Source organism: Zalophus californianus, chromosome 6, assembly GCF_009762305.2.
Source record: "Zalophus californianus isolate mZalCal1 chromosome 6, mZalCal1.pri.v2, whole genome shotgun sequence".
NCBI classification, from domain to species: domain Eukaryota; kingdom Metazoa; phylum Chordata; class Mammalia; order Carnivora; family Otariidae; genus Zalophus; species Zalophus californianus.
The window spans coordinates 99,656,423-99,684,310 of NC_045600.1; the positions used below are offsets into that span (position 1 = coordinate 99,656,423).

At 36.1% G+C, this 27,888-nt stretch overlaps 1 protein-coding gene and 1 long non-coding RNA gene across 7 annotated transcripts in view; one reads left to right on the forward strand and one right to left on the reverse strand.

Moving 5' to 3' along the window:
- RNF111 (ring finger protein 111) overlaps positions 1-18,437 on the forward strand; it is a 122,751-nt gene extending 104,314 nt beyond the window's left edge. For 3 of the 6 annotated variants that reach the window (XM_027571091.2, XM_027571089.2, XM_027571090.2), the window contains exons 7-14: positions 1,701-1,959; positions 5,510-5,858; positions 7,509-7,661; positions 8,682-8,808; positions 11,235-11,327; positions 12,125-12,220; positions 13,283-13,410; positions 15,674-18,437. In XM_027571091.2, coding sequence (XP_027426892.1) covers positions 1,701-1,959; positions 5,510-5,858; positions 7,509-7,661; positions 8,682-8,808; positions 11,235-11,327; positions 12,125-12,220; positions 13,283-13,410; positions 15,674-15,791 — 1,323 coding nt within the window. In that variant the 3' untranslated portion in view covers positions 15,792-18,437. The remainder of the gene's footprint in view (positions 1-1,700; positions 1,960-5,509; positions 5,859-7,508; positions 7,662-8,681; positions 8,809-11,234; positions 11,328-12,124; positions 12,221-13,282; positions 13,411-15,673) is intronic. The other 3 variants (XM_027571094.2, XM_027571092.2, XM_027571093.2) reach the window with 3 other exon arrangements.
- Positions 5,909-27,765, reverse strand: LOC113909670. Its single transcript, XR_003515783.1, has 5 exons — positions 27,418-27,765; positions 26,864-26,975; positions 26,415-26,530; positions 18,432-18,571; positions 5,909-6,183 (listed from the first exon to the last, which is right to left on the reverse strand). It is a non-coding gene; the product is annotated as an uncharacterized LOC113909670 (long non-coding RNA).
- Between the last annotated feature and the right edge of the window lie 123 nt (positions 27,766-27,888).

Consider the following 27,888-nt stretch of genomic DNA (forward strand, 5'->3'; position numbering starts at 1 on the left):
ATTATGAAGAGGCTTCTCTTTCTTGGTTTTTCTCCCTTCTCTTTTTATTCTTTACTTTTAACTTTAGCCCCAGTTTCTTCTAGGAGGACACGCACCCTACTTTACTCACTCTCTGGGAGTGTTCTTAATCACTGACTGGAGAAAAAGATAGGAAATTTGCTCAACTTCATAGTATGTTGATAATCCAGTCCATTTGCCAAGTCTTAGCCTAAATAGGAAAATAGGAAGGAGATACAAATTCACAGTCTTACAATATTGTTCTTAAACCTTATTACTCAAATTGAGGGACATACATTGTATTTGTCAACTCAAAGAGGCCAGACATTTGCTTAATGGATTGTAGATACATGATCTAGAAGAAGAAAGAAGTTCTTTTTCATCTTCCCACAGCTTCTGTGCCATCATCCTCCTTTCCTTTTAGCATTCAGAGTTCCTTTTGTTTCTGTTACCCCTCAAACCTGGAGTCCATTGGAAGTATGGAGACCACAGTGGTTCCTGCAGGGACTGCTGGGTGACCTGGGCCTCTAATAATGCATTTCCCTAGCTTCTTCATCTTCAGCTCCTCAGCTTTTAGTATGGAACAATTCTTGCATATAAATTCATATGTAGCATCAAATTATTTTTTTAATTTTTATTTTCTTTAATCACATGTTTAAAATTACAGCTATACTGAACACTAAGCAAAGACTTGTATTTAAATCACTTAAGAATACAAAGAAGCAGTTCTGTTTTTGTAATCTGCTCTGGAATAGTTTGTGATGGAGTGAAATGTTTCACTTAGAACTTTTCAAAATGCTTATGGGGAATAAACTTAATTACTGACGAGTAGACATGGAATCTAGATTCTTTGGTTTATTTTCCAACTGAGTAAATGGACCTTCCCTAAAATCATATTTCTAATTTTTTTGTAAATGCAAAGGTTAGGAGGCAAAGCTAGCTCATGCTTCATCTTGAATAATGACACACTGTTTGCTATCTTGGATAATGTCTGTATTGTTAGAGTTTCAGTTGAATGCTTGCTGAATACAGTTTAGAAACAGGACAGGAAGTTTTTACCTAGAATCCTAATCTTTTCAGTGGTTTGACTGTGTGTTTTCCAAAGGAGTCCTAAATTAATGAAATTTGGGGGTAAAGAAGAATATGGAACTCTGATTTGGAAGTTTCTTTCTCCCTAAGATCTAGATAATGAAAGAGAAATAGACCTTGAAATAATATATAAATTAACTTTTGTTCATCTTGTAGCATGATTTTATGCTTGATTTTTAAAAACTGATTATAGATTTTAAATATATAATCACTACAATTCTTATAATCCAAGATACACATAGTATTTTTTTGGTGCTGAATAGGTCTTCATACTAAAAATTTCACTATTTTTTAAATTTTAATTTAGAGATTATATTTTTCTAGATTGCAATTGGAGTACTTTTTTTTTTTTAAGATTTTATTTATTTATTTGAGAGAGAGAGAATGAGAGATAGAGAGCACGAGAGGGAAGAGGGTCAGAGGGAGAAGCAGACTCCCTGCTGAGCAGGGAGCCCGATGCGGGACTCGATCCCGGGACTCCAGGATCATGACCTGAGCCGAAGGCAGTCGCTTAACCAACTGAGCCACCCAGGCGCCCGGAGTACTTTCCTAATATAACATGAAACGGTGTTTTGACCAAACTTTAGAAAGATTTATAGTTCCTCTTTATACAGCAGGCATTGCCAGTAGACCTGAGCAACAATGGTATCAGAAGTCATGGAAGTGGTGGTTTTCACGGAGCATCTGCATTTGACCCCTGCTGCCCTGTTTCTTCTTCCCGAGCTGCAATCTTTGGCCATCAGGCTGCTGCTGCCGCCCCGAGTCAGCCATTATCAATAGATGGTTTTGGATCAAGCATGGTTGCGCAGCCCCAGCCCCAGCCCCCTCCACAAGCCTCACTGTCATCGTGTCGACATTATATGCCACCTCCTTGTAAGTATAAATTTAACAGGCAGAGAACTTAGAGGCATTGTACATTCCTCCATGAAATAACCTTTCAATAATCCTAATTCATAAATTTTTAGTATTTCCTTGGCCTAAGAGTGGGGTATATTTTTTCCATTTTGTCCTCTCTTCACCCCACATTCCCAAAACAATCTTCTAAGGTAGAAAAGACAGATGTTGTTTAAAAAGGTCAGGGAAATAAAAAGTATTATATTTTGTCTCTTTTATATTTTAATATATGAACGTGAACTACATTGAATGGCACCTTAGATTCCTATAAAAGAAAACCCTAAGGGATTGAGATTTATCCTTTAGGAGTAACAGACAGTTTGAAAGTTTAGTAGTCATTGTTAGGCACAAGAAAGTAAATTTTGACCAAGGATTCTGAAGGTCAGCTGAAGCATACGAGAGAAAGGCATGAGGTATGCACAGAAAGCTTGGCTGATTGCGAAAAGGTTTATCTATTCATTTTGATGCAGGCAATTAAAGTCAGACATGCTTTTTCTAAAGAAATTGAAATCTGTGAGATCTGTGAGTATCATAAGAAGTGAGAAGTGCTCTTAGGCTGTGTAATACATATTTACTACTTTGTTACATTATAGGCTAATAATCAAATGAGAAACTTAATTAATATTGTGATGTTTTCATCACTGAAAATTCATACCAGGAGTACACTAGGAGGTTGGCAAGGACATTTGCTTTTTTTCTGATTGCATGCAAGGGATAATTTTCAGTTATATAATATCTCATTAGATTTCTTTCCATCCCTAGAATTTAAAAAATCTGGGTCTTGCAGATATAGCTGGAGTCAACCCAGAATGTGTACAGTGAAACCTTGGGATAATATCATTTACCTTTTCAATAATACAACTTAAGATATAAAGTATAAGTTAGAAAACAGGTTTTGGAACAGTTTTTGCAAAGCATTGATCAATGGGCAAATTCTGCTGTACAGGCTGTTTTGTGATACCTATTGATAGTGATCTTTAATTGATTGTCTTTTATTAGGAACTCAAAATGTGTGGTTTTCTGCCTCCCCCCCATAATATATTGAAGCAGTTTATAAGTGAGTGCATTTCTTTTTAAATGCCTTAATAAAGAAGTGTTTTATGATTTAAACTTGTTTTACTTTTATTATTAAAGTAACTTGTGTACATTGTAAAAAAGTTCAAACTGTAGAATGACATAAGATGAGAAGTTAAAAGCCTTTCCCTCACATCCCACTGATCTTAATACCTTGAAGGTAGTAACTGTAGCTTATAAAACCTTCCAGAAGTTTTCTTTGTACACACAAAAGTATATATATGTCTCTCCTTTTAAAACAGTGGATCATAACAAGCATATTATTTGCCTCTTTGAGTTTTTTCTTTTTTAAAAAAATGTTAACAGTATATCTTAGATTTTTTCCATATTAGCCATAAAAATCTAGGTTGCTGTTCTCAGTATCCTCATAATATTCCATTGTATATTAAATCAGTTCTCTATTGATGGTTATATTGTAGTTTCTTAGTTTGCTCTTGGGTAACTTGTTAGAGTGAGATTGCTGGGTCAACGTGACATGTTGAACTTTTAGGAACCAATATCAAGAACTTTTTTTTTCTTTTTTTTTTTTTTTTTTTTTACTGGCAAGAACATATAAAATAGAGAAGGAAGGGAGATGGTCTGTGGGAATGCAGAATGTCACCTTTCTACAGTGGTTAGCAATCTATTTTGTTTAGACTATACAGTGAATTATAACAATGGCTGAACTTTTCACCACACACACAAAAAATCATAACTGTGTGAGGTAATGGATGTGTTAATGAACCTGATTGTAGTAATCATTTCACAAAGTATATGTATTTCAAATCATCATCTTGTACACTTCAAATATATATAATTGTATTTGTTAATTATACCTCAATAAAGCTGAAAAAATGCTGAAGAGTTAAATAAATTGATTCATTCTGAAACAAAACTTAAAAATTTTATAGTATTTGTCAATATTATTTCTTGTATAATGATTATAGTAATGAAAACTTTGAATTGAAACTGGAAAAAATACTCTGAATTTGAGGAAGGATAGTTAACAATGGTAAAACATAGTGACTTCTTTTTTTATGACCAAGTACTGAGTTTTCTTGGAGTAAAGCCTTGATTTGAAAACGTGACATTTAGAAAATCACTTAAAAATTTTGTCTCAGAGTTTATATTGAGCTTAATGAAAGCTTCTTTAAATACATGCCAGCAAGGTGTCCTTTGAAAATTTGGCTGAATGAGTTCATGGTTACCTTTCACCCCTGCTGAATAAGAAGTGATTAAAATTGAAGGAAACTCTTCTGTCATGAAAGTAGAGAATGGCCATACCTCAATATCAGATTCCAAGAAGGTCTTACAAATACAGTGAAATTGGGACTGAAATCCAAGGAGGAGACAAACATATTTTTAAACCTCAAACAGATGCATGTCTCTTAGAGTAAGGGAGATGTGTATTCCTCAGAGGGATTTTTCAACAGCCACTTTGAAACATAAAGAATGAAGAAATGGGGGAAGCCATTTTTATTAAGGCTGGTTTCCATTTCAGGTTCTTGGCAAATATGTCCCTTCATCATCTTAAATGTAGCACAGGAAAAAAAGGCGTGGGGCAGGAAGAGAGAAGAGCAGCATGAAAGGAATATCTTTGCAGTCTTGCCCAGAAGAACTCATGAGTTCCTTTCTTCTCTATAGTGCTCTATAACCAGTAATCATGAAGGAAAGCAAGATTTATGTATTTATAAAAGTATAACTTCTACATTTGACTTCACAAAAGCAGAAAACTTGCATATGGTAAAATAAAATTAATAAAAGACAATTTGGAAAAGTGTTTATACCTTATGACAAACCTTCCATGTATACAAAGAATACTTATAGACCAATGAGAAAAAAGGTGAACAATAGCCTAAGAATATGAATAGGTAATTCTGGGAAGAAGTATGAGTGGTTAATAAATACAAGATTTTTCTTAGATTGGCATTTAATAAGTTTAGTAATTAGGGGTAATCAGGCACTCCTGTATACTGTTCACGGAAACATTAATTATGGTAACCTTTTGGGAAGGGTATTTTGTCACCTGGTATCTGAGTTTAAGTGATTTTCTCCGACTAAGAATTCCTTATAGAATTTATGTCGCAGAAGCCGTCCATGAGTAGTGCATGTGTGCGCGCACTCATATGCATGTATGTGTGAAAGAGTGAGCACAAGAGGCTTCATACACACAGGTGTTTAGTGCAGCATTTGGGTTGTTTCCCAATTGTATCAGTGGTGATTTCTTTAATAAATTTTGGTACATTAATAGAATGCTGCGAAGCTGTGAATGAAGTAAAACTATATATATTGACATGAGAAGATACCTAAGATTATTCAAAGAAGAAAGCAGGGTGCAAAGCAGAATTGAGCAGACTCAAGCCTTAATAAAGTATTCATAAAAATTAAATGTGTACTAATATGTTTGTAAAAGACAAAAGGAATGTATAACAGCAATATATGCTCAATTGCGTGGTGTCCGTATTTTTTTTTACAGATGCTTCTTTGACAAGACCACTTCATCATCAAGCCTCTGCCTGTCCCCATTCTCATGGAAACCCTCCTCCTCAGACTCAGCCTCCACCTCAAGTGGATTATGTTATTCCTCATCCTGTACATGCTTTCCATTCTCAGATATCTTCTCATGCAACATCTCACCCTGTGGCACCCCCACCCCCAACTCATTTAGCCAGTACAGCTGCACCAATCCCTCAGCATCTCCCTCCCACACACCAGCCAATTTCACACCATATTCCAGCCACGGCACCTCCAGCACAGAGACTGCATCCTCATGAAGTGATGCAGAGAATGGAAGTTCAAAGAAGGAGGATGATGCAGCATCCAACGTATGTTTTATGGTTGTTTTTTTTAAGATGATCACTTTGTGTTCCTTTTCCTTCTATTTCTGTGGGTTTTTAAAACTAAAAATCTTTAGAAGTGATGTAACTCTACTAAATCCTCAGTTCACTAGGGAATTCTTTACTAACTAGAATCTTCCTTTGTCTTGTCCTGAGTTGTAGGTGCTTACAAAGCAAGTTTCTATCAGGTTATTTAAAGAAATCAAACCGTTTTCAGGATATGAGCCAGGGTCATTTATTTTCGTAAACCAGTCTCTTGTTCGTCATTTTCTTCAGTATCCCATAGTAGAGATTAATGTTAAAATTGATGATCCTGAGGAACAACATGTAAAGTTGTCAAAGATTTAATATAGGTTACCAGCCAGAGAGAAGCATACCAGTAGAATTTTCAACAGCTGACATTGAAAAAACAGTCTTCTTCACTTAGTTTCTTTATAAACATAAATATTAAAATATACTCTCCAAACATCATGAAAAGACTATAATTGAACTTTTTGAAAATTCAGGCTGTGATTTCCTAATTCATGGTAGCAAACTCTGTTGGTCTAGTTTTGCTTGTTTATAGAGTTTTATAGGTAAACAGCTACACTTGTTCATTTCTGTATTGTCTGTGTCTTCTTTCACACCACAAAGATTAAATCGAGTAGTTACAGTAGAGATCATACTGCCTAAAGAGCCAACAATATTTACCATTTAGCCCTTTCCAGAATGTGTTTGCAAAACTCTTTGTTTGCAAAACTCTTGATCTAATTAATGATCTAGCACATGGATAACTACTTCTTTAGTTATGTAAGGTTATTCCCAGAATCTCTGGCTATTACTGGCATTCTAATATAGTAACTCTCTATATAGAAAGTTGGCAATTTAAAATTCATATCTTCCCGTATCTAGAAAATTACTTGTTTTAAATCATTAAGCTTAAACATGCAAAATCTGTAAATACATGAGAAACTGATAGAAACTAGGGATTAGACTATAAAAATGAATCCCTGGAATAGTTTTGTTTTTTTAAGTGCCATTTGTTTAGAACTTTATGACTGTTTATATTTATAAATTTGGCTGACTTTAGACTAAAAAGAGAAAATATAATAATCTGGGATGCAGAATAAAGAATGTGAATGGAGCTAATATCAGTTTCCCAGATACGTTAACATGTACTTGCATGTGTTTAAAAAATGCGCAAGGTTAAAAGTGTTTTCTCTTAAAATAAGTTTTATCCATTAAAATGAATGAATGTCATTACAATATAGAAGCAAAGCAAAAAAAATAGTTTGTTTTCTTCCCTTATATGTTTATATAAAATAACTTCTTTGTGCCTAGCATTTGCTGAGGTGTTTAATTTTTAAAGCTTTATTCCCATCCATTTCCCATTATTCTCTTTAAAATAGCTGCTATAAAGAAGGTATACAAGATAATGTTAAAATTGCCTTTTTCCTTGGATGATATTTGAATTTGGAGGCATTGTAATAAGCACTGAGATTTGTGGGGTTATGGTTTCTTGATTTATTTATCATTACATCATTTTATTTTTTATAATTTATAAAAGTAATTTTATTACTAATTTATAGATGTTTATAATATTAATACTAGATTGTTTTTTCTACATTAAGAAATAACCAATTATTCAATTATTTCCAGTGGTCTTTTTGTGTTCTGTGTTTCCAGGCGGGCACATGAACGGCCCCCACCCCATCCACATAGGATGCACCCAAATTATGGTCATGGGCATCATATTCATGTGCCTCAGACTATGTCCTCACATCCTCGACAGGCTCCTGAGAGATCTGCCTGGTCAGTATCTTGTTTATTTCAAAGTTACGCTCAGCAGTCTGGTAGAAATGTCAGAACAGATGCTTTGTAGTGGGATGCCATGCAGAAGGGTGATGAGAAACTGAATTCCAGCTTATCTGTGAGGCACTGTCTCTGGGCAAGTTACAGAAACCTGCAGTGGGAAGAGGAACTTGAGTTCTGGGGCAGAGAACCATGTCAAACAGAAGTAGAGCTTTTTGTTTTTCAGGGATATCTGCCATCAAAGTTAAATCCCTAAATGGATCTTTCACAACTTCCTTATCCACTCCCCCACCTTTGTACTCAAATTTGCTTTACCACTCCTAACCCCTGTTTATTGACAAGGGAAATCGAGCCTGTGTCCTAGACATGTGGTCTTTTTTAAAGAAATGGAAGCATTTGCATTAATTTTTCTTTCCGAATCCATTGTCTGTAGGTAGAGATTGAGACCTTGATCCACAATGACATTATGAGGCAAAACATAAAATGAGAATAAGTAAATGAAAATTTGGCATTTACCAATTAACTCTTTCTAAAAATTTTGTTTACCCTTACTTTATAAGGTATAGAAGTGTTTGTTCTTCTAATTATCTTGATGCCAACAACCCACAGACACTATCCAACAAACAGAAGCCCTGGGAGCATCTGTAACATTCATATAAACCAGAAAATGAAACTATTTTTTATGATCCTCAAGTAGAATCAGACTTTTAGATTGGAAGGAACCTTAAGGGTCATTTATCATATTTCCTTCCTTTGTAGGATGTGAAACTGAGTACAGATGCTTTGCTTCTCATGGTCACAAAATTGAATTTTTGAGTTTTAAATGCTGAAATGAATTTGAAATTATTAATTAAATATTTGGAGCTAAATTATCTTTTTCTCAGCTGTGCCAATTAAGAAACTTTGTATTACTTTTAAAAATGTAAATATACTCCCCCATTTCTGTTGATAATAAAGACACTATAAGGATGGCTAAAAGGTAGCCATCCTTTGTCATCCTTTGTTTTCATCCTTTGTCAGGGAACTGGGAATTGAAGCTGGAGTAACTGCAGCTACTTATACGCCTGGAGCACTGCATCCTCACTTGGCCCATTACCATGCACCACCACGACTTCATCACTTACAATTGGGAGCTCTTCCTTTAATGGTAAAATAGAAAAATTTCAAAATTCTGATATAGTCTCCTAAAAGTATTCTTCCTTTTCTAAATTAAATATTTTATTGGAAAATTTTTAAATGTTATTAATTGTTATGGGTGTTTTAATGGAATTTGAGAATTATTATTATTAGATTGAAATTGTGCTATAAAAAGATAGATATATTAAAGTCTATATATATTTGCATTGTGAAATGTACTCTTCTTAATATAAAAAATGATAGTTTTTTCTTTTATACCAAGATGACAATCTTGATCCACTATGACTAGAACATATGCTTTATTTTGTCAAAGCTACTAATAGGTCTGTTCTGTTGCATTCATCCTTTATTTTTTGATCTGCAGGACTATACTGATTCTCTGTCTTATTTGAACAGATTCAGATCTTGTTGATACCTGTTTGAATTCTAAAGAACAAGTTCAGCAAAAATATGAGTTCACTATTCATAATACCTACTAGTTATAAAAGTGGTACGGAGTAAGGAAGTTTTTTCATCTTGTGGGAGTAAAGACCTTGCAGGAATGGTTTCCAAGATGCTTTATTATACCTGCGACTTAGGCTTTGGAATTGAGAATGGTACTCTTAAACAGTGTTTATAGCATGTCAGGAGCTGTCAAATAGCAAAAGCACAAGGAACTCCAAGTAAGTTGGTATTTGTAGGTCTTAGGGATGGGGGTTACTCAGCAATAAGATATAAAGCTGCCCTCCCAAGAAACCGGGACTCAGGAACAAAGGAGACAGAGGGAAGGTTACAGGGCAAGTGCAGGTTTAAATAATTTGAGGGGCAAGAGTTCCTTTCTTATTTTTTATTTTCCTTAGAGATGTGTAGGAGATTAGGTTATCTGCTGAGAGCTTGGCAGTATTGATTTTGATTGTAAGTTGTAGATATTTGAATAGTAGGCTATTTGAAGGTTAAAAGTTATTGCTTATTTTAAATTCTTTTCTACATACAAATTGTCTTTTAAAGCTATAAACTTGTTAGAAGTATGTTGTGGAAGTATTCAGTGGAAGCTGACTAAAAAATAATGTTGGAGATTTATTTATAATGATGGAGGAATGGTGCTCTATCCCAGAATCTCCCTTTCCTAATACAGTCTACTGTTGTTATGTACAACAGTTACATGTTATAAAGTTGTGCAAACACTAAGTAAATATAGAGCCATTATTCTTTTTTTTTTGTTTTTTAAAGATTTTATTGAGAGAGAGAGCATGAGAAGGGGGGAGAGTCAGAGGGAGAAGCAGACTCCCTGCTGAGCAGGGAGCCCGATGCAAGACTCGATCCTGAGACTCCAGGATCATGACCTGAGCCAAAGGCAGTTGCTTAACCAACTGAGCCACCCAGGTGTCCTAGAGCCATTATTCTTGCAGTAAATATAGGGTTAGGTTACTGCAAGCCTCTGGTCACCGTGTTTATCTGGTCACAACAGCCAGTCAGTACATAACCTTGTTTTGATGTCTGTTTCAGTTTAAAGATACCTTATTTGATATGTTATGTATTACTGAGTCACAAACATTGAGCTCATGGCCAATAAAACTCATACCTGAATGAAGCTTATCTACACACATTTTATCCATAAGGCATATCATAGCCTTCTAGCACTTAGGAACACTATCCCCCAGCACTTGAGTTTGGTGGCCACTTTAAAAACAAAGTCACCAATAAAAAGCACAAAAATGGAAACCTAGATAGCTGGCACTTAAATAGATCACAAAAAAGACCCTTGTTTATAGTATAAGAGCTGAAGCAAGAAGGCAGAGCCTTGTTCTACATGTCAGGCATCTTAAATTTTTTTTCTCCTGTGTATGTGCCCGTGAGTGATTGAGAAGGCACAGGTATTGATTTTGGAGTTATAATTTTTATCAAGTAGGCAAATTCATGAATAATGAAGATTGAGTATGCCTAACACAAAATTAGAAAACACTATAAAACTTTCAGCAACAGAACGAAACATAAAAAGGAGCCAGAGTACCTTTGGCTATTAGGAAGTTAGAGGAAGGGAAATAAGTTTTGTAGGAAAGTTCTGTGCATTTTTATTTCATAATATGGTTTAATAAAGTTCTCTGAAAGTGACAAAATCTTAGGAAAATTTTACTCTTTATAGACTACCAAGAGCATCATTATTAACTTTGGGTATTTTCTATTTAGGATTCTTTGTGCAAAATAAATCAAGTAGAAGAAACCTATTATCTCATGGAACAGCAATTCTTTTTTTTTTTTTTTTGCTTGTATTTTAATAGTTATTCTGTGAGATTATATTTGAAGAGAAACCTAACCCTTTACAGAGTGCTTACTTGGAAACTTATTGAAGTTGAATTTTGTGAGTAGCTGAATGGAGAGAATGGAGTCTCAGTTATTTATGTGTTAAAACTCAAGCCTACTCTTACTTGATTTAGCCTGTGTCTTCTATTAAAATAGGTTCCTGACATGGCAGGCTATCCTCATATTCGTTACATTTCATCAGGATTGGATGGAACATCATTCAGAGGTCCTTTCAGGGGCAATTTTGAGGTGTGTAATACAATTAATGAAGATATTTGCCACAGTTATTTTTAATGTAGAGAGAGAATATATGTATTATTAGTATTCACAGTTGAGTAGGATTGCTGCACTGGCTGGAGATCAGAAGGCAGCACGATGTCTGAATTTTTGATACTGCTTCTGGGGGTTATCACAGAAAGGCTTATAGACAATATTAATCTTAGTATCAAAGTTATTCAAGTATTTTAAGATGAGTAAATGAAAACATCTAATATAAAAGAATAAAGAAATTTTTAAAATCAATATAAATATCAGATAAAGAACTATACCATTAAATGTACAGGGAAAATCTCAATTGCTTTTGACTAAGCTTATTTTTAGAGAAACATTACTGGACAAAAGAAACCTTAGTAATTCAGTTCATAGCTAACTATGTTTTTTGAATTTTCAGGAAGACCAAATCATTTGAATATGATTTGAAGTTTTGTTTTGTTTCTTCATGTCAGTTTGGAAGTTGGAGTCAGAGGGACTTTGAACTATCCTTTGATTTGTTTCCCTATTTCACTTAAAGATTTCATCTTCTCCACGCATACATACTGACTTTTATAGCACCATGTAGTAATATGGTGTCCTAATCTGTAAGCATAACTTTGCCATACTACTGCATTGGCTGAGGAAAGAATTATAAACATTTGCCTTATCATATATGGCTTTTGTATTTACATTGAGGCTTATAAATATGGAACTTTACTGCTTTTACAATATTAACAGTGCTGTTCAAGAAATAATCATGCTGGCTTTTGATACTAATTATTCTTTACCTTCAGGAACTGATTCATTTGGAAGAAAGATTAGGAAATGTGAATCGTGGTGCATCACAGGGGACAATTGAAAGATGTACATATCCACATAAATACAAAAAGGTAAGAATTTATCCTATGAAATGTCTGTGTTATTGTTGAAGTGCATAAGATTGAATATTATGGACCTTTTTTGAGATTGTGGAGTCTAGCAACTACATTATTTATTACTAAAACAACACATGTCATAGTTTTGTTTTGTTTTGTTCTTTTAATAATTGAAGGTCTAAAAAAAATACTTGAAATTTCTTACCCTGCCGACCCCCGTCTTCCTTCCCAGAAGAAAAATCATAGTTAAGGCTTTTGTAGGTAATCTTCCAGATATTTTTATGCATTTACAGTAATGTGCATTAGTATGCATTTTTTCTTTCCCTTTCAAAAGTAACACAAAGGGGATGATATGCACACAATTTTGCACATTTTCTTTTCTTCTTCTTTCTGCACTCACAGGTCACCCATTTAATAGCATATACAAAATTTCATCATATGGCAGTACCATAATTTAACTAGCAGTTTATTTGGACATTTAATTGATCTACATTTCTTATATTCTACCCTCAATTCCTTATGTTGTAGTATAGTATATCTAGAAGTTAAGGAGCAGACATGTTAAGTAAGTTTCTTTCAACAAACAACAATGTCCTCTGCTACACAGAGGATAATAAAAGTATGAAAATTATTGTTCTTTGTATTTTATCTGTTTTCTAAGACTATCCACTAAATTTAAATCCTTTCAACTATCTAAGCTAAAGACTATAATTAGCATTAATTTATTTGGGTATTATTTGAAATAGTCATTAGTAAAGTAAAGTTCATGTAGCTGTTCTCATGACGGGACAAAAATAGAGTTTATATCATGTATCATTCCTAATTGTGGATTAAAAATAATAGAAACTAATGAATTAAAACTAATGAATTTCTATTACATTTGATTTTGCTTTTGATGCTATTTAAGGGTCTTAAAAGAACAGTTGGTGGTAGTCACTTAATTCATCCATGAAATTCATGACAGCCGTACCTGGGAAATAAGTTGTGGGTGTGAATGTGTGGTTTTGTTTTGTTTTTGTTTTTCAAATAAACGCAGACTTTACTCAGTTGTTCAATAATGTCATCTCTACTAATAAGGTAACAACTGATTGGTTCTCACAGAGGAAACTGCACTGCAAACAAGATGGGGAAGAAGGGACTGAGGAAGACACAGAGGAAAAATGTACTATCTGTTTGTCTATTTTAGAGGAAGGTGAAGATGTGAGGTAACTAGACATTAATTATCTAAAATCTGTTGTCAAAACTATACAAGAGATTTTATTTGAAAATAGACTACAAACCAAAGATTACTCCTGGCATACCCTGTTACCAATATCTGACATGCAGAATTGCCTTTTTACAGTAAGTGAAAGAATAGAAAGATGAGCCTTTGTATTACCAACAAAGGGGTTGGTAATGGGGAAATATACTGCCCATTTTAGAGGCACACCAAGATTTGGCCAGGAAAATATATCTTGCAGAAAGGAGAATTTGGAGGCTTCAGAGCCTAAGATAGTTATATTAATGTATTCTTCAAAGCTTAAAGAGAGCCCATCCTCATTAGCTCCATACAGTTTATCTTATAGCATCTTTTATAAAATAGTTTTGCCCTAAAATTTCCTCTCAACTTATAGGACTCTTCTTGCAACTTTGTGATTTAGAAATGTTACCTATGCTCACCCGCTGTTAATTTTAGGCATTTTCTTTTTTTTTTCTCTCTCTGTTTTTCTTTCAAGAGTGAGTGAGTGAGGGGAGGGGCACAGGGAGAGGGAGAGAGAAATCTCAAGCAGGCTCCACACCCAGCAAGGAGCCCAACATAGGGCTCATTACCACTGAGCCTGAGATGATGACCTGAGCTGAAATCAAGAGTCAGATGCTTAACTTACTGAGCTACCCAGGCGCCCCAGGCATTTTCTTTTTATAATCTCTTAAGTAATTGTTTTATTTTTATTCTGTTTTTTCTTAATGTAACATAACCCCATATGAAACAAGTTCTATAGCATATGTAACAGAACTACATGATGATTTTGTAGCCCTAACATGTAACATGGATAACTTTTTCATATTTCTTCAGTTGGCTGAGAGAGAGAGAAATTATGCATAGTTGGCTACTGTACCACATATAAGGCAATTTCAAACACATTTTAAGATTTTATTGAGAGAGAGAAAGAGAGAGAGAGCGTGAGCACACGAGCGGGGGAGAGAGGGAGAGGGAGAAGCAGAGAGAGAGCGTGAGCACACGAGCGGGGGAGAGAGGGAGAGGGAGAAGCAGAGAGTGTGAGCACATGAGAGGGGGAGGGAAGGGGAGGGAGAAACAGACTCTCCACTGATCAGGGAGCCTGATGCAGGACCCGATCCCAGGACCCTGGGATCATGACCTGAGCTGAAGGCAGATGCTTAACCAACTGAGCCACCTAGGAGCCCCTAAGGTTATTTCAGAACACTGTATTTCCAAAGAAGGTTTATAAATATGGAAGGTAATTGTTTTTACAGCATTGACAGTCTTGTTCACATGGTAATTGGAACACCTCTTTTTAGCTACTAATTTTACAAAATGTTAGAAGTCTGACAATGTATGACAATTCTTAACAGTAGATGGAAGTAGAAGTGGACACTTAAATCAGTAACTTTTATCTCACTGTTCATTTAGATTTAATATTATCCTGTATTGCCTGGAAGCATTATTTCTCAATTTCTAATTGATAGCCCAGGGTAGTATAGTGAAGTAAACATCTTCTTTTAACCTACTTTTATTTCTTCCATTAATTTTTTATTGAGATATAGTTAACATATAACATTGTATTTATTTCATTGTATTACAACATGGCTTGACAATACAAATATATTCCAAAATGGATTGACCTACCTTTAAAAGAGTAGCATGGTATTAAGTGGATTTAACAATATTATCGAAAACAACATTAACCTTTAATCAGTCATGTACTCAAGTTTAATATATAAAGATTCTCTAGATAAAAAATAATACTGCATATTAAGACATTCCTTAATTAGTATGATACTTACTGTAACATGAGTGCAAATGTTTTTGAGGGAGAATTAAATGAAATACATTCTTAAATGCTGAATAAATGTAGTGATTTGACATTAAAAATATATTTGCAGTATTATGTAACAGGGAACATACTGCCAACTTCATTAGAAACCAGACCGGGATAATTGCCAGTGTAATTGTCATTCTTAAAATTCCTAAGATTTTATGTAATTTGGTTCCATAGCTGTGACAGTTAATTATCATGGTCATTTATACATTATATTGCCCAAAGTAGTAATTTAATATAGGTGTAACTTGTTAGAGAATTGGGTATGTGTTTTGTTTGTTTGTTTTGTTTATATGGAAGGGAAAGAGCTAGTAACTTCAAAACACTGAATTATTACATGTTATCATTTATTTAAAAGTAAATGCCACGTGCAGTTGTCATGAAATTCACTTTTGCAATTTTTGCTTTTTGTTTTGTTTGCCCATAATAGGCGCCTTCCCTGTATGCACCTTTTCCACCAAGTGTGTGTTGACCAGTGGTTGATTACCAATAAGAAGTGCCCCATATGCAGAGTGGACATTGAAGCCCAGCTGCCAAGTGAAAGTTGACACCATGTTTCAGAACTCTTGCCCTCCCTCTCATTCCCATCCTCCTGGTACTGCAGTCAACCAAAGATGGCGTGACTTACCTGCGCAGATTTGGAAGCCTTGAACTTAGAGTGCGGCTCTGCTATATGGTACAACTAATGCTAGACCTACAGTTTATGTATACAGTTGAGTTTGATGTATTTATAAAAGCTTTTTTTTCTAGATTTGACATTTTTCCTGTATCATTTTACTGTATTTTTGCATGGTTCCTTGTATTGCATTTCTTTGCACATATTATGGGCTTGTGACCCTAAACTTGCAGGCAAGATTAGCTGCTTTAGTAAGTAGAATTTTGTGGTCTTTTTGTTTTTTACATAGTACCAGGTCTTGAGAATTATGAATTTTTTTATCCATTACTAACCTTTAATTTAATCAATCATGTACTTTAGTTTAATGTATAAAGATCCTCTAGAAAATGATAATATTGTGTATTAAGACATTCCTTAATTAGGACAAAATGGCTGCTGTATATTTACAATATGGAGTTCTGAGTTAAATACCATCCTTAATACTGGGAACAGAATACAAACCATATTCAATCAGATGCAGGTGGTATTCACATCACCAGAGTGATCAATAGAAATTTTCTTGGTGTATCCTTTTCCTTTCAGCACAATGCAGATAGAGTTGAATATTGATACCATACATTTAGACTGCTGTTCTGATTGTATTTATCTTTTTCCTACATCATTTAGAACTTTTATTTCCCTGAGTCAGTTTTTGCTGCTGTGAAACAGCTCTGATGAACACTAAATATTAATTTCAATTAGCTGGATTGTACATACTTGCAGATTTAACAAAATTTTAGGGAAATTGAAGACGACATGTAGAATTTTGTTCAGTCTTCTGCTAAGCACGTATAGCAAGGATATCTGCTTAACATTGATTTTGTAATAAACACATTCAGTCAGGATTTAGAATTGCAGTCATTGGCAGGTATCTCTGCATTCATAGAATTTCTTGAGGTCCCAGGATCACTTTTAAGGGATTTTATTAGTTTAAAGATAAATAAAGTCAGCTGAATCTACATGTCTCTTGTTTTATTTCTCTTTAAACTTGAAAACAGTAAATCTGCACATACTGTGAGGCACAAATTATACTGTCAACCTACTGTTGCTCTGGTTTTAGACTCCCACTTCATACATTACCAAGAGTCGATCACTGATTTAAAATTTTTAATTTCTATAGTTAAGATTTACTGCATAATATAGAATATAAAGTTAAGTTAACGTACTAACATTTCTCCTTTGGAGAAAGTTTTAATCCACTTCAGGATGCATATTATCAAGATACTTTCATATACAGGATAGCCTAATTTTATTTGTCTAAATATGCTTAACATGCCCCAGATTGCAAATGCATCAGTCAGTAATGTCACTGTCTGTATGTGGAAGACATGTTCCCATGGATCATATGTGAAGATGTCAATAAGCTTGCATTAAGCCACCTGCTTTGTAAGTGGATTGATTAATAAATAACTTATATTTCTATTGTCTTTGTGTTTAATAATTAGTTTTATAAAACAGTTTATCAGACATCTTGGAATTCAAAAATAGTGATCTCAAGTTGACATTTGCAGAATTTTCATGTTCATTCAGTTATGGCTACTTGCTTTTTTTTTTTGTATTAGTAAGTATAACACTGTAGTAATTGTCAGTATCAACATGCTTCAAAATAGTTACGTGTAGAGATGGAGGATGGACTATGGTTAAGAAATTTGATGTAAAGTAACATTTTTTAAAAAGAATACTTGATGATTGGGCTGCAGTTGTAGAAGGGCAGAGGAGGGAGACAGAGAAAGAGTGACCATGGCCCATGCCTGCCATCTTACTGGGGAAAGGAGCAAGTAGCCTGTCTTCAAGTAGCCTGTGATGGGTGTAGGACTTTTGCACTGGAAAAGCCAGGGTCCCTGTCAAGGGTGGAAGTATATATGGGGAGAATTCTGTACAATGGAGTACTCTTGATATTCCTCAAAACACAAGAAGAACAGATAGATTTCTCTATTTTTTAATATTACATCAGATTAATATTACAGCACGACTACCTGTTGACCTGTTTCATAATTGCTACTGATTTTTTTTATGTAGATAAAGCCTTATTTCTCTAAAATTTATTTAATACAAATATTTGTGGCATAAACCTGGATTGTTAATGCAGGAGCTTAGTAAGCAACTGTAATTAGTTACAGAAAATGTGATTAGTAATGAACCAAGTACAGAAGATAATAATTTTTAATATTTTAACTTTTGTGCTTTGTTTTGGTGTCTTCCATATCCTGCTGCATCTTATGTCAAAATGAAAATTTCAGTGATAGCTGTCCAAATACTTTAGAACTAAAATTCTTTTGTCAGAAAATCCTTATTTTTATTGTTGTTAATATGCAAGTGATAAACTGATATTTGAAACATTTTTCTTACTCTGGTGACTTTATTTTAGCTGCTAACATGCTTCATCATTTGAACCACAACAATTTGACATAGAGAAAACTATAACTCTTTTTAAAATGGCATTTATAACAACAGACTCGACATTTCAATATTAGTATTTCATAAATGGGAATAGTTTAATTCTGCAGAAAATGCATCCTGATTTCGAACTTACCTTCCAACTCCTGAAAACACAGTGAATTTTCTTCTTCAAGAAGAACATGCCGGCACTGTTGGTAGAGCATGTGACTCTTCATCTCGGGGTTGTTAAGTTTGAGCCCTACCTTGGGTATAGAGATTACTTAAAAATAAAATCTTAAAAAAAAAAAAAAAGACAATATCACAATATTAGATATGTCAAGGTTGAAATACCTTCTCTCAGTTATAGATTCAATCATCTTCTTGAATTAAGACTACAGTTGACCCTTGAACATGGGTTTGAACTGTATGGGTCCACTTATATATGGACTTTTTTTAATAAGTACAGTATAGTAAATGTATTTCCTATATTTTTTTAAATTTTTATTTATTGTCTTTATGATATTCTTAACATTTTCTGTAGCTTACTTTATTGTAATACAGTATATAATACATACGATGTACAAAACATGTTACGTCTACGTAGTTGATAAGGCTTCTGGTCCACAGTAGGTTATTAAGTTTTGGGGGAGTGAAATGTTACATATGGATTTTCGGCTGCGTGGTTGGTGCCCTAACTCCCCCATATTGTTCAAAGATCAACTATATGTCCAAAACAACTATTTCTTTTTAATACTGAATGGGGGGCCTGAACTCATGACCCTGAGATCAAGACCTGAGCTGAGATCGAGAACTGGATGCTTACCCACTGAGCCGCCCAGGCGCCCTAAAACTATTTCTTACTAAGAAAAATAAATGTTACCTATTTTGTGGTTGGACCTACTGGGCACAATATCCTCTGTACAAATTTACAGACCACACAAATGATTTCTGTAGTTGTGGAAAGAATATAGGTTTTGGTGTCAGGCAGACAAGGGCTTTGAATTGTGCAGCTTTGAACTTAAACTTTCTGAGCCTCATCTGTCTCATCTATAAGAATAGGTTGTTATTAGAATTAAATGAGGTAACAAGTGCAAAGAGCTTTGCATGTAGTACATACTTAAGAGTAGAAGTTCAGTCATGCTGTTAAATATTAAATGCTAAAACTTTGGCGGTTCCTGCATAAAATTGAAAAAAAGAAGAAGAGAAGAAGCTCTACCAATGCTCACTGCATTTCACCCCACCACCCAAAACAACTACCCTTGCCCTTGATAACAAATGGTAGCATAGCATGGTGCTGAACCACAGATCAGTGTTTGTCGCTAATCCTTCTCTTCTGAGTCCAAGGAGATAATTACTAGGTAAGAAAGAACACTCCTCTTCAGCCCTTCTTTGATGGATTGGACTTTTTCTTCTGCTAGAGGGCTGGAGGATTTCCAGCACATTTGCCTTCTTCCCTTGCCTTGCAGTCACAACAGGGACATAGTTAGTTGCCCATCAGTACCATCCAATGCTATATTTTAGGCAGCCATTGCCAGTGGATCAGAATTGGCAAAGGATATGAAACCATTTGTGTTCTCTGATCTAAAGGAAAATTTTATGGAGAAATTAACAACTAGAACTTATCATTCTCCCCTAATTTTTTCCTCACCAAATTGTGCTATGCAGGGACCTGGTCCCTGTTAAGGGTTAATTAAGCACATACCACTGAGCTGCCTATATTGTTAGCTTCTGGGCTTATTTTTAGGCTAATAGCTATTACTGAGAGAGCATGTGGAAGGTATGGGTTTCTAGGAGATGCTTTTGATTAGCCCAGACAAATTGTGTGTCTTTCAATTCTTTATCCTCACTACAGAAAATGAACTGGATTCACTAGATACTAATTTTCATTGTGAGCTCTGCTGAATCTTGAATATGAACTTCTAAATCATTTTTGCTTTAGGTGGTAATATTCAGTATGTATATGGGGGAAAGCTTTGGGAAGTGTGGAATTCTGCAGATTATCACTGGTACATTGTGCTCTGTAAAGGAAGAATTTGACTTTTTCCACTGCCTGTGTGGCTGGTAGCGCAACTCAAGACACTCAGGTTTTCCAATCTGGCCTGCCCTTACCCCCCTTTCATATGTGGAAATTCTTCCTTAATATGGGATGCCCCAAACTCGCTATCCCAGGGATTCTGTCCTTTAGATTTTCAAGAGCTTTCGTAAAAGGAGTGTTGGACAAGGGAATTGGAAGAGATGTGGCAAGTCTCCCATCCACTGCATCCTGACCTTCCTTTAAAAAGGAATGAATGTCTTTCACTGAACTGCTATCTAGTTACCATGCTATTAGCATTTGCTCAGAGAATAAGTTGTTATAGTGTACCTGGTTTCCTAGAACGTCACTATTAGCCACACACGCCCCAGAGTTTTGTATTATCTATTGCTGTGAAATAATTATTTATTGATTTGTAACTCTAGAACTTAGTGGCTTAAACATTAAACATCTTAGTTTCTGTGGGTCCAGAATTTGGAAGCAGCTTAGCCTGGTGCTTCTGGCTCAGGGTCTCTCATGAGGTTACAGTCAAGATGATAGCTGGGGCCCTCAGTCATCTGAAGCCTTTACTTGGTCTGGATGATCTGCTTCTAAGCTCACTCACATGGCTGTTGATAGCTTTGGTTCCCTATTGGCTATTGGCCAAGAGACCTCTCCTCCCCCTATCAACAGCCATGTGAATGAGCCATTTTGGCGATAATCCAGATTGAGGGGGAGGGGAGATAGCTACCTCTGTTAGAAGTGGCAGGAAAAAAAAATGGCTATCTTTAATCTACCACAGTTAGGTAAAACAAACCCTTTTGCTTTCTTAGAATTACTATTACGAACTTCCTGAACTCATTAGTTTTTTCCCTCCTAAACGAAAATTTAGTATATGGGAAAGCCATGTGTGCAAAATGATGTTATGTTCTCAAGCATAATCAGGGGAATCAGTAGTGGAAGAACTTTAACTTCTCTATGCTGATATTTGAGTAAAAGAAATTTATGGGGGGACGTCTGTGTGGCTCAGTCAGTTAAGCATCTGCCTTTGGCTCAGGTCATGATCCCAGGGCCCTGGGATCGAGCCCCACATTGGGCTCCCTGCTCAGTGCGGAGTCTGCTTCTCCCTCTCCCTCTGCCTGCTGCTCCCCCTGCTTGTGCTCTCTCTGTCAAATAAATAAATAAATTCTTAAAATAAAACCTATGGGATGGAGATAGCTAGGTATTTCTGTAATTTAGAAATTCTTTCAGCAGTATTCTTGATAGATGATTATTATGATGGTTAACTTTATGTGTCAACTTGACTGCACCATGGATGCACCATGGAGTGCCCAAACACTTGGTCAAACATTATTCTGGGTGTGTTTGTTGGTGTGATTCTAGATGAGATTAACATTTGAATATCTGTAGATTGTGTAAAGCAGATTGCCCTCCCTAATGTGGGTGGGCCCTGTCCAATCAGTCGAAGGTCTGAATTAAAAAAAAACAAAACAAAAACCTTGGGGTGCCTGCATGGCTCAGTTAAGCATCTGCCTTCAGCTCAGGTCATGATATTAGGATCCTGGGATCAAGCCCCACGTCAGGCTCGCTGCTCAGTGGGAAGCCTGCTTCTCCCTCTCCCTCTGCTTGGTGCTCTTCCTGCATGTGCTCTCTCGTTATCTCTCTCTCTGTGTCATATAAAATCTTTAAAAAAACAAAAACCAAAAAACCTCACCTTCCATGCCTCCCCCTGCACCCCATGACTAAGGGAAAATTCCTCTTGCCTGATTCATTTTTCTCTTGTCTTTAGACTCAAACTGAGACATGGGCTTTTCCTGGGTCTCTAGCTTACCAGCCTTTGGATTTGGAACTATACTAATGGCTTTCCTGGGTCTCTAGCTTACAGACTGGAGACTGTAGGACTTGTCAGCTTCCATAATTGTGTAAGCCAATACCATATAATTTATCTATGTATGTATCTAGTCATGTGACCATGTGAGCCAATACCATATAACCTTTCTTCCTTTCCTTTCCTTTTCCTTTTCCTTTTCCCATTCATTTCCTTCTCTCTCTTCCCTCCCTCCACTCCTTTTTTCCCCCTCCTCTCTCTCTCTCTCTCCCTCTCTTGACTCCTAACTAAAGCAATTAATCATGCTCTGGTTATATTCTTCCAGTGATGATGAGGTCACTACTTATTGAAGAAGCACATTCTTTTATAAACAGTTACAGTTATTCTTTATTATTATTATTATTATTATTGGTAGATGTTCCTATAACTTCTTCTACATTCTAGAGCAATGCAAAAATAAATCTGGTGTCTTCCTATATGCTAACTCTTCAGATATAGACAACTATCTTGAATTTTTTAGGTCTTCCCCAAGTGAAATATTCTTAGTACCCTTGACTTTGTTTAACCTGGATCTTAAGCATCTTAGCTATTCTTGTCACCATTTTCTGGATACTTCTAGTTTATTAATGTTCCTCAAAGTATGATACCTATAAATAATCATTACTCCAGAATGGTGTATTTTCTAAGGGAGCACAGGTTTCCTAGGATGAGTGTGCAAATAGAAGGAATAAGAATGGAGGGGCACCTGGCTGGCTTAGTTGGTGAAGCATGCAACTCTTGATCTCGGTGTCATGAGTTTGAGCCCCATGTTGGGTGTAGAGATTACTTTAAAGATCTTAAAAAAAAAAAAAAGAATTGGAAATGGATTACAAACTGAAGGAAAATGAGACACAGTCTTCACTCTCATCATCTATGTGAGACAGGGACTGGCTCTCATGTCTAAGTAGGCCTGCACACCCCCAGGAGCAGGTTAGTCCAGGATTGGGGCTGTTACTGAAAAGTCAACTTGATAGTCCAACTGGGACACTTCATTCTGCAGCTCCTCAGTATTCTACCAAAGCTGATAGGATATGATACAAAAATTAGAGTTCCTCACAATATTTATCTGCTGTAATAGAGAATAGGAAATGCATAAATAATTGAACAGCATAATTTTACAACTCTTGAGTCAATGATTTATTATCCTCAACAGAACCTGTACCTTTTCATTTTCTAAGGATGAGTTAATTATATTTTCATCCTTTCATGTACCTTATCTCTATATTTTAAACACCATGAGGGCAGGGACCCAGTTTTTATGCCTTTTTTCCCATCTAAGTAGCAATGCCTTGCTTATAGAAGGCATTAAATTTATTTAAAAACAAAGGGTGTGCCTGGTTGGCTCAGTCAGTTGGGCGACTGACTCTTGGTTTCAGCTCAGGTCATGATCTCAGGGTCACGTGATCGCCCCCCCCATCCCATCAGGCTCCATGCTCAGTGGGGAGTTTGCTTGAGATTCTCTTCCTCTTCCTCTCCCTTTGGTCCTTCCCTGTTTGGGTGCACTCTCTCCCTCTCTCAAATAAATAAATCTTAAACAACAACAACAAACTTGGATAATTCACAAGCTTGAGGTCCAGATTTTAAAGAATCATTTTGGGTGGAGGCCCATGGAGGCACTAGAAAGGTTTGTTTCTACCTCTCTGGGTTGTCTTGCTTCTGAGCAAGTTTACAGGCCCTAGACTGGGACATATCCATGCACTCTGTTCAGCTAGTAATAAGTTACCTGGTTACCTGCATGGGATAGATAATGTTGACCTGTTGGTTAAGGTGAAAGATGTCAAGATGGATGCAAGCAAGGCAGAGGAAAAGGCTTTCTTTTTGTAAGAAAAATGACTGACCTACCTTTCCCCCTCCCAAAGAAATTAGCAATGGAAATTACTATTTTTATCTATAACTTGGTTTGCATAACTTTTGAAAGAAAATTTTAACGTAACCACCCAAAACTTTTATGTTCGTTACTTTACAATTATTTTCCGTCATCATGTTCAGTTATTTGTGAAGGTTCTGTCGTTCCCCCAAAATTGCCTCTCATACCTGCTTCCATTTTTCATTTTTCACACTCATCCAAGTCAAATTTTTGTTACATCTCATCTGGGAAACCTTTAGCTTTCCAATCCACTACAATCCATTCTTCATGCTGCCCAGTGGGTCAGCTTTTGAAAACAAGGCCTGACCAAGTCATTATCCTTCTTAAAAATGTTCCATGATTCCTCATTTTCTGGATCTTTTGTAGCTTTAACATTTCTATGATCCAAATGTGTGAGACTACTTCTGGTTTTTCCACAGATTTTTTTCCCATTGCTCCCACTTCTTGAACACCTTTGCTATCCCAGCCTGCTAAATTCTAACCCTTTTTTCAAAGCTCAGCTCAAATGTTTCCTTTTTAGTAAGGCTTCCTTCATCTACCCGGAATTAGTCTTCTCCTTTGTGCTCAGTCTTTTATAGGTTCTCCCTCTTAAAATAATTTTGTTCCTATATGTCTCCTCCTCATTGTTTTGAACTTGAGGGCGTGGTTCATGCTTTATTCTTCTCTGTTCCCTGCAGTGCCTCGCACAAACTGACATTTTAATGTTAATATAGCAAAATATATTTTGTCTTCTAGCTAGTTGAGAGAAAAGAAGAAATCAGAAAGAGGTAGGCAGAAATGGATGGGGGTGGGTAAGAGAAATGGGGTAAGGGCAACTGAGGGAGAAAACATGGGAGTATATTAGGAAGATTGCTGGGTTCTGATAAAAATCTTCTGGTGAAAAATGATAATTTGTCTATTCACAGATGATATATAAATTATATATTACATAGATTATGATGATATATAAATTAAACCAGGCCCTTGATGCCCTGTGGTCTGGAATAATGGCAGCTGAAACTCACCAAGGATGGAAGTTGGAAAAGCATTCTTTAAGGATGCAGAAACCATGAACGTGAGCTGAGCTTTTGGACTTGTCTTATATACTAGTAGGTAACCCAAATGAGTCCTAATAAAAATTCAACAATAAATAAGCACCTTATTTATTCTAGGCACTAGAGATAGAATAGTGCACAAAACAAATACCCCTGCCTTCATGGAGCTTACATTCTAGTGCATTTATTCAAATTAAGTAGCCCCTGGGTTAAGCTTCAGATGGTCCTAGTGGCCTGCCTTTGGGACTTCTAGAAGGGCTGTTAGGTTTCCAGCCTCGAACTGACCTAAGGCAATTTTTCCTGCCTGAAGTTCTTAAGTTCTGCAACAGTGGCTATCTGTGAAGTATCCCCAATGGGGGAAGGTCCTGGAAATCTGAGAAAAAGAATCCCAAGGCCAGGAGAAAAGGGGAGTATGTACCTGAATAAGAAATTGGAAGCGAGGAGGGTCTGACAAACAGCAAGCAAGTCTTTGACCATTCAGAACAGTCCTGATAGCCAAGACTGCAAGTCCCTACCCCAAACTGGGGAATTTTGGTGTCAGGAAAGAAGAGTTCCCATCTGGCATTCCAGGAACTAAACTAAACATTTGTGTAAGAATCTCAGAATCTCTGTCTCTGACTCCCTTTCCTGGTGTTGGAAGACACTAGGCAACAGCTACCTTGAAGCCCAGTACCTCCTGCCAAGCCAAACCATTCACCTTGTTTCCAGCCATGCCAGTTCAGTACTGGTGGTCCGTGCTTTTGCTTGGGGTGCTCCCTCTCTGCAAACATCTCACTTCACCCTATATCCACTGGAGTTCATATGTACACCTTTTCAAAACAGTACTTGACCAAGAAATTAAAGTGAATTGATCATGTGGAATTTTACCATACTGTAAAGGGCCATTGGCTTTTAAGAAATTTATTTTTGGTTAATTTAATATTTGATTTCCTTCAATGACTGTTTCAAAGTTTTCCCACTCTTTCTGCCAAATGTAAATAGAGTGACAATGGTAAATATAGTGGAAAGAGCACAGGTTTTGGAATCAAACTAGAGTACAAATCCTAGCTTTGAAACTCAGAAGCACTATGATTGCAGCCAAGACATTTAACTGTTCTGAACCCTAGTTTCTTCATCTGTCAAATTGGGATAATACATGATGAATGTTAACTAGACTTATTGTGGTGATCATTTTGCAATATATACAAATATCTAATGTTGTACATACCTGAAACTAATGTTATATGTCAATTACACCTCAATAAAAAAATGACAAAACATTTGGGATAATACTACCTACTTTATAAAGATTGTTATGAGGATTCAACAAGAACGTTTATGTAAATTAGTATATAGGAAGTGTGATCAATAAATGTTACCTGAGACAGGAGGGAACAGAAATAGAACCAAGAGGCCTAGCTGGCTCAGTCAGTAGAGCTTGTGACTCTTGATCTCCAGGACCCAAGTTCAAGCCTCACACTGGGTGTAGAGATTGCTTAAAAAAAAAAAAGAAAAAGAAAAAAGAAAAAGAAATATATATGGACCACAATGCATTAAGCAAAAGGTTGAATCAAAAAGTTTATTTGTAAAGTTCCAGGTTAGTTGCAGTGAAGGATACAAAAATATTATTTCCATTTTTAATGAAAGTACAATCTAATATGGATTAAATTATTCAATGTCGACAATGTCAAGTCAGTTAATAAAAGCACTTTGCCATCCACAACATTCCTGTTTACAAAGCCCTATGAATGCGTGAGGATTGTTACTTTCATAGTTCTAGCTTTTGATATCACAATATTATGACAAGTAAAAATATAATTTTACTCACAACTTCGGTGCACTAAACGTCTATTTTTCCTTCCTCAGGCTTTTTCACTGGATACCTAATTTTCAGTAATCAGTCAATGGATACACTAAGATCTTTCCATGCCACATAGTAGCTGCAATTATTTGGGTTTTACAAAAGAGGAAACAGGTTTAGAAACGTCAGATGCAAGGGCAAGGGCAGAATTTAATTCAGATTACTTAACTTCATTCAAGCCTCATTAGTACCCCAGTAACAGTGGTAAAAAGTGGTAGAACAGAAACGTTGCTCAACTTCTTGGACGGAGGCTGCTATCAGTTGTCATTCTACTACCTCTACTGTGGGCGTTGGACCTTTCCTCTCCCTTTTTCCTTGCCTCTTTTCCGGTCTCCCACCCTTCTGCCCAAGGCTGGATCACACCCTCTTTCTCATTTTAAAATCTTCTACACGTCATAGGGTGATTTATTCGACAAATATTTATTGAATACCGACAATAATACATACCGAAAAATGCGCTAGGTGCCGGTCATAACAATGGAGAGCTTACATGAATCACGAACCACACAAATCACATTTACCTTTTTATTTTCCTCTTCCTGGGAGTCTTAGCTTTTGAGCAAATGCCACAAGTCCCACTCCTTTAGCACACGTTTGAGTCTCAACCACCTAACAGTGCTGACCCTGAACCGCCCAGAGGCGTCTACTCCCCCACTCAGGCCAACCCAACGTAGACGCCAACTCGAAGTTTCCGGAAGAGGAATAAAGGTCAGAAATGGCAGTTCCAAGGTGTTTCCTAGAACGAACTTCCGCCCAGCTAGTACAAACGTAGAGAGACATTCTTAGGTGAGACCTACTCAAAATTCAGAGAAGGCATCCTACGTCTGAGTCGTCAGTGAGACATTTCATTTTTGTTGATCTTAGAGGCCGAGATTTAAAAATAAAGGGGAAAAAAAAAAGACAGTAGGCGGAAAAAAAAATCCAGTTGTCATGACAACCAAACGGGTCTTGAAAATTCAGCCAATCCGCCTGCGGGAATGCCTCCCGCCTAG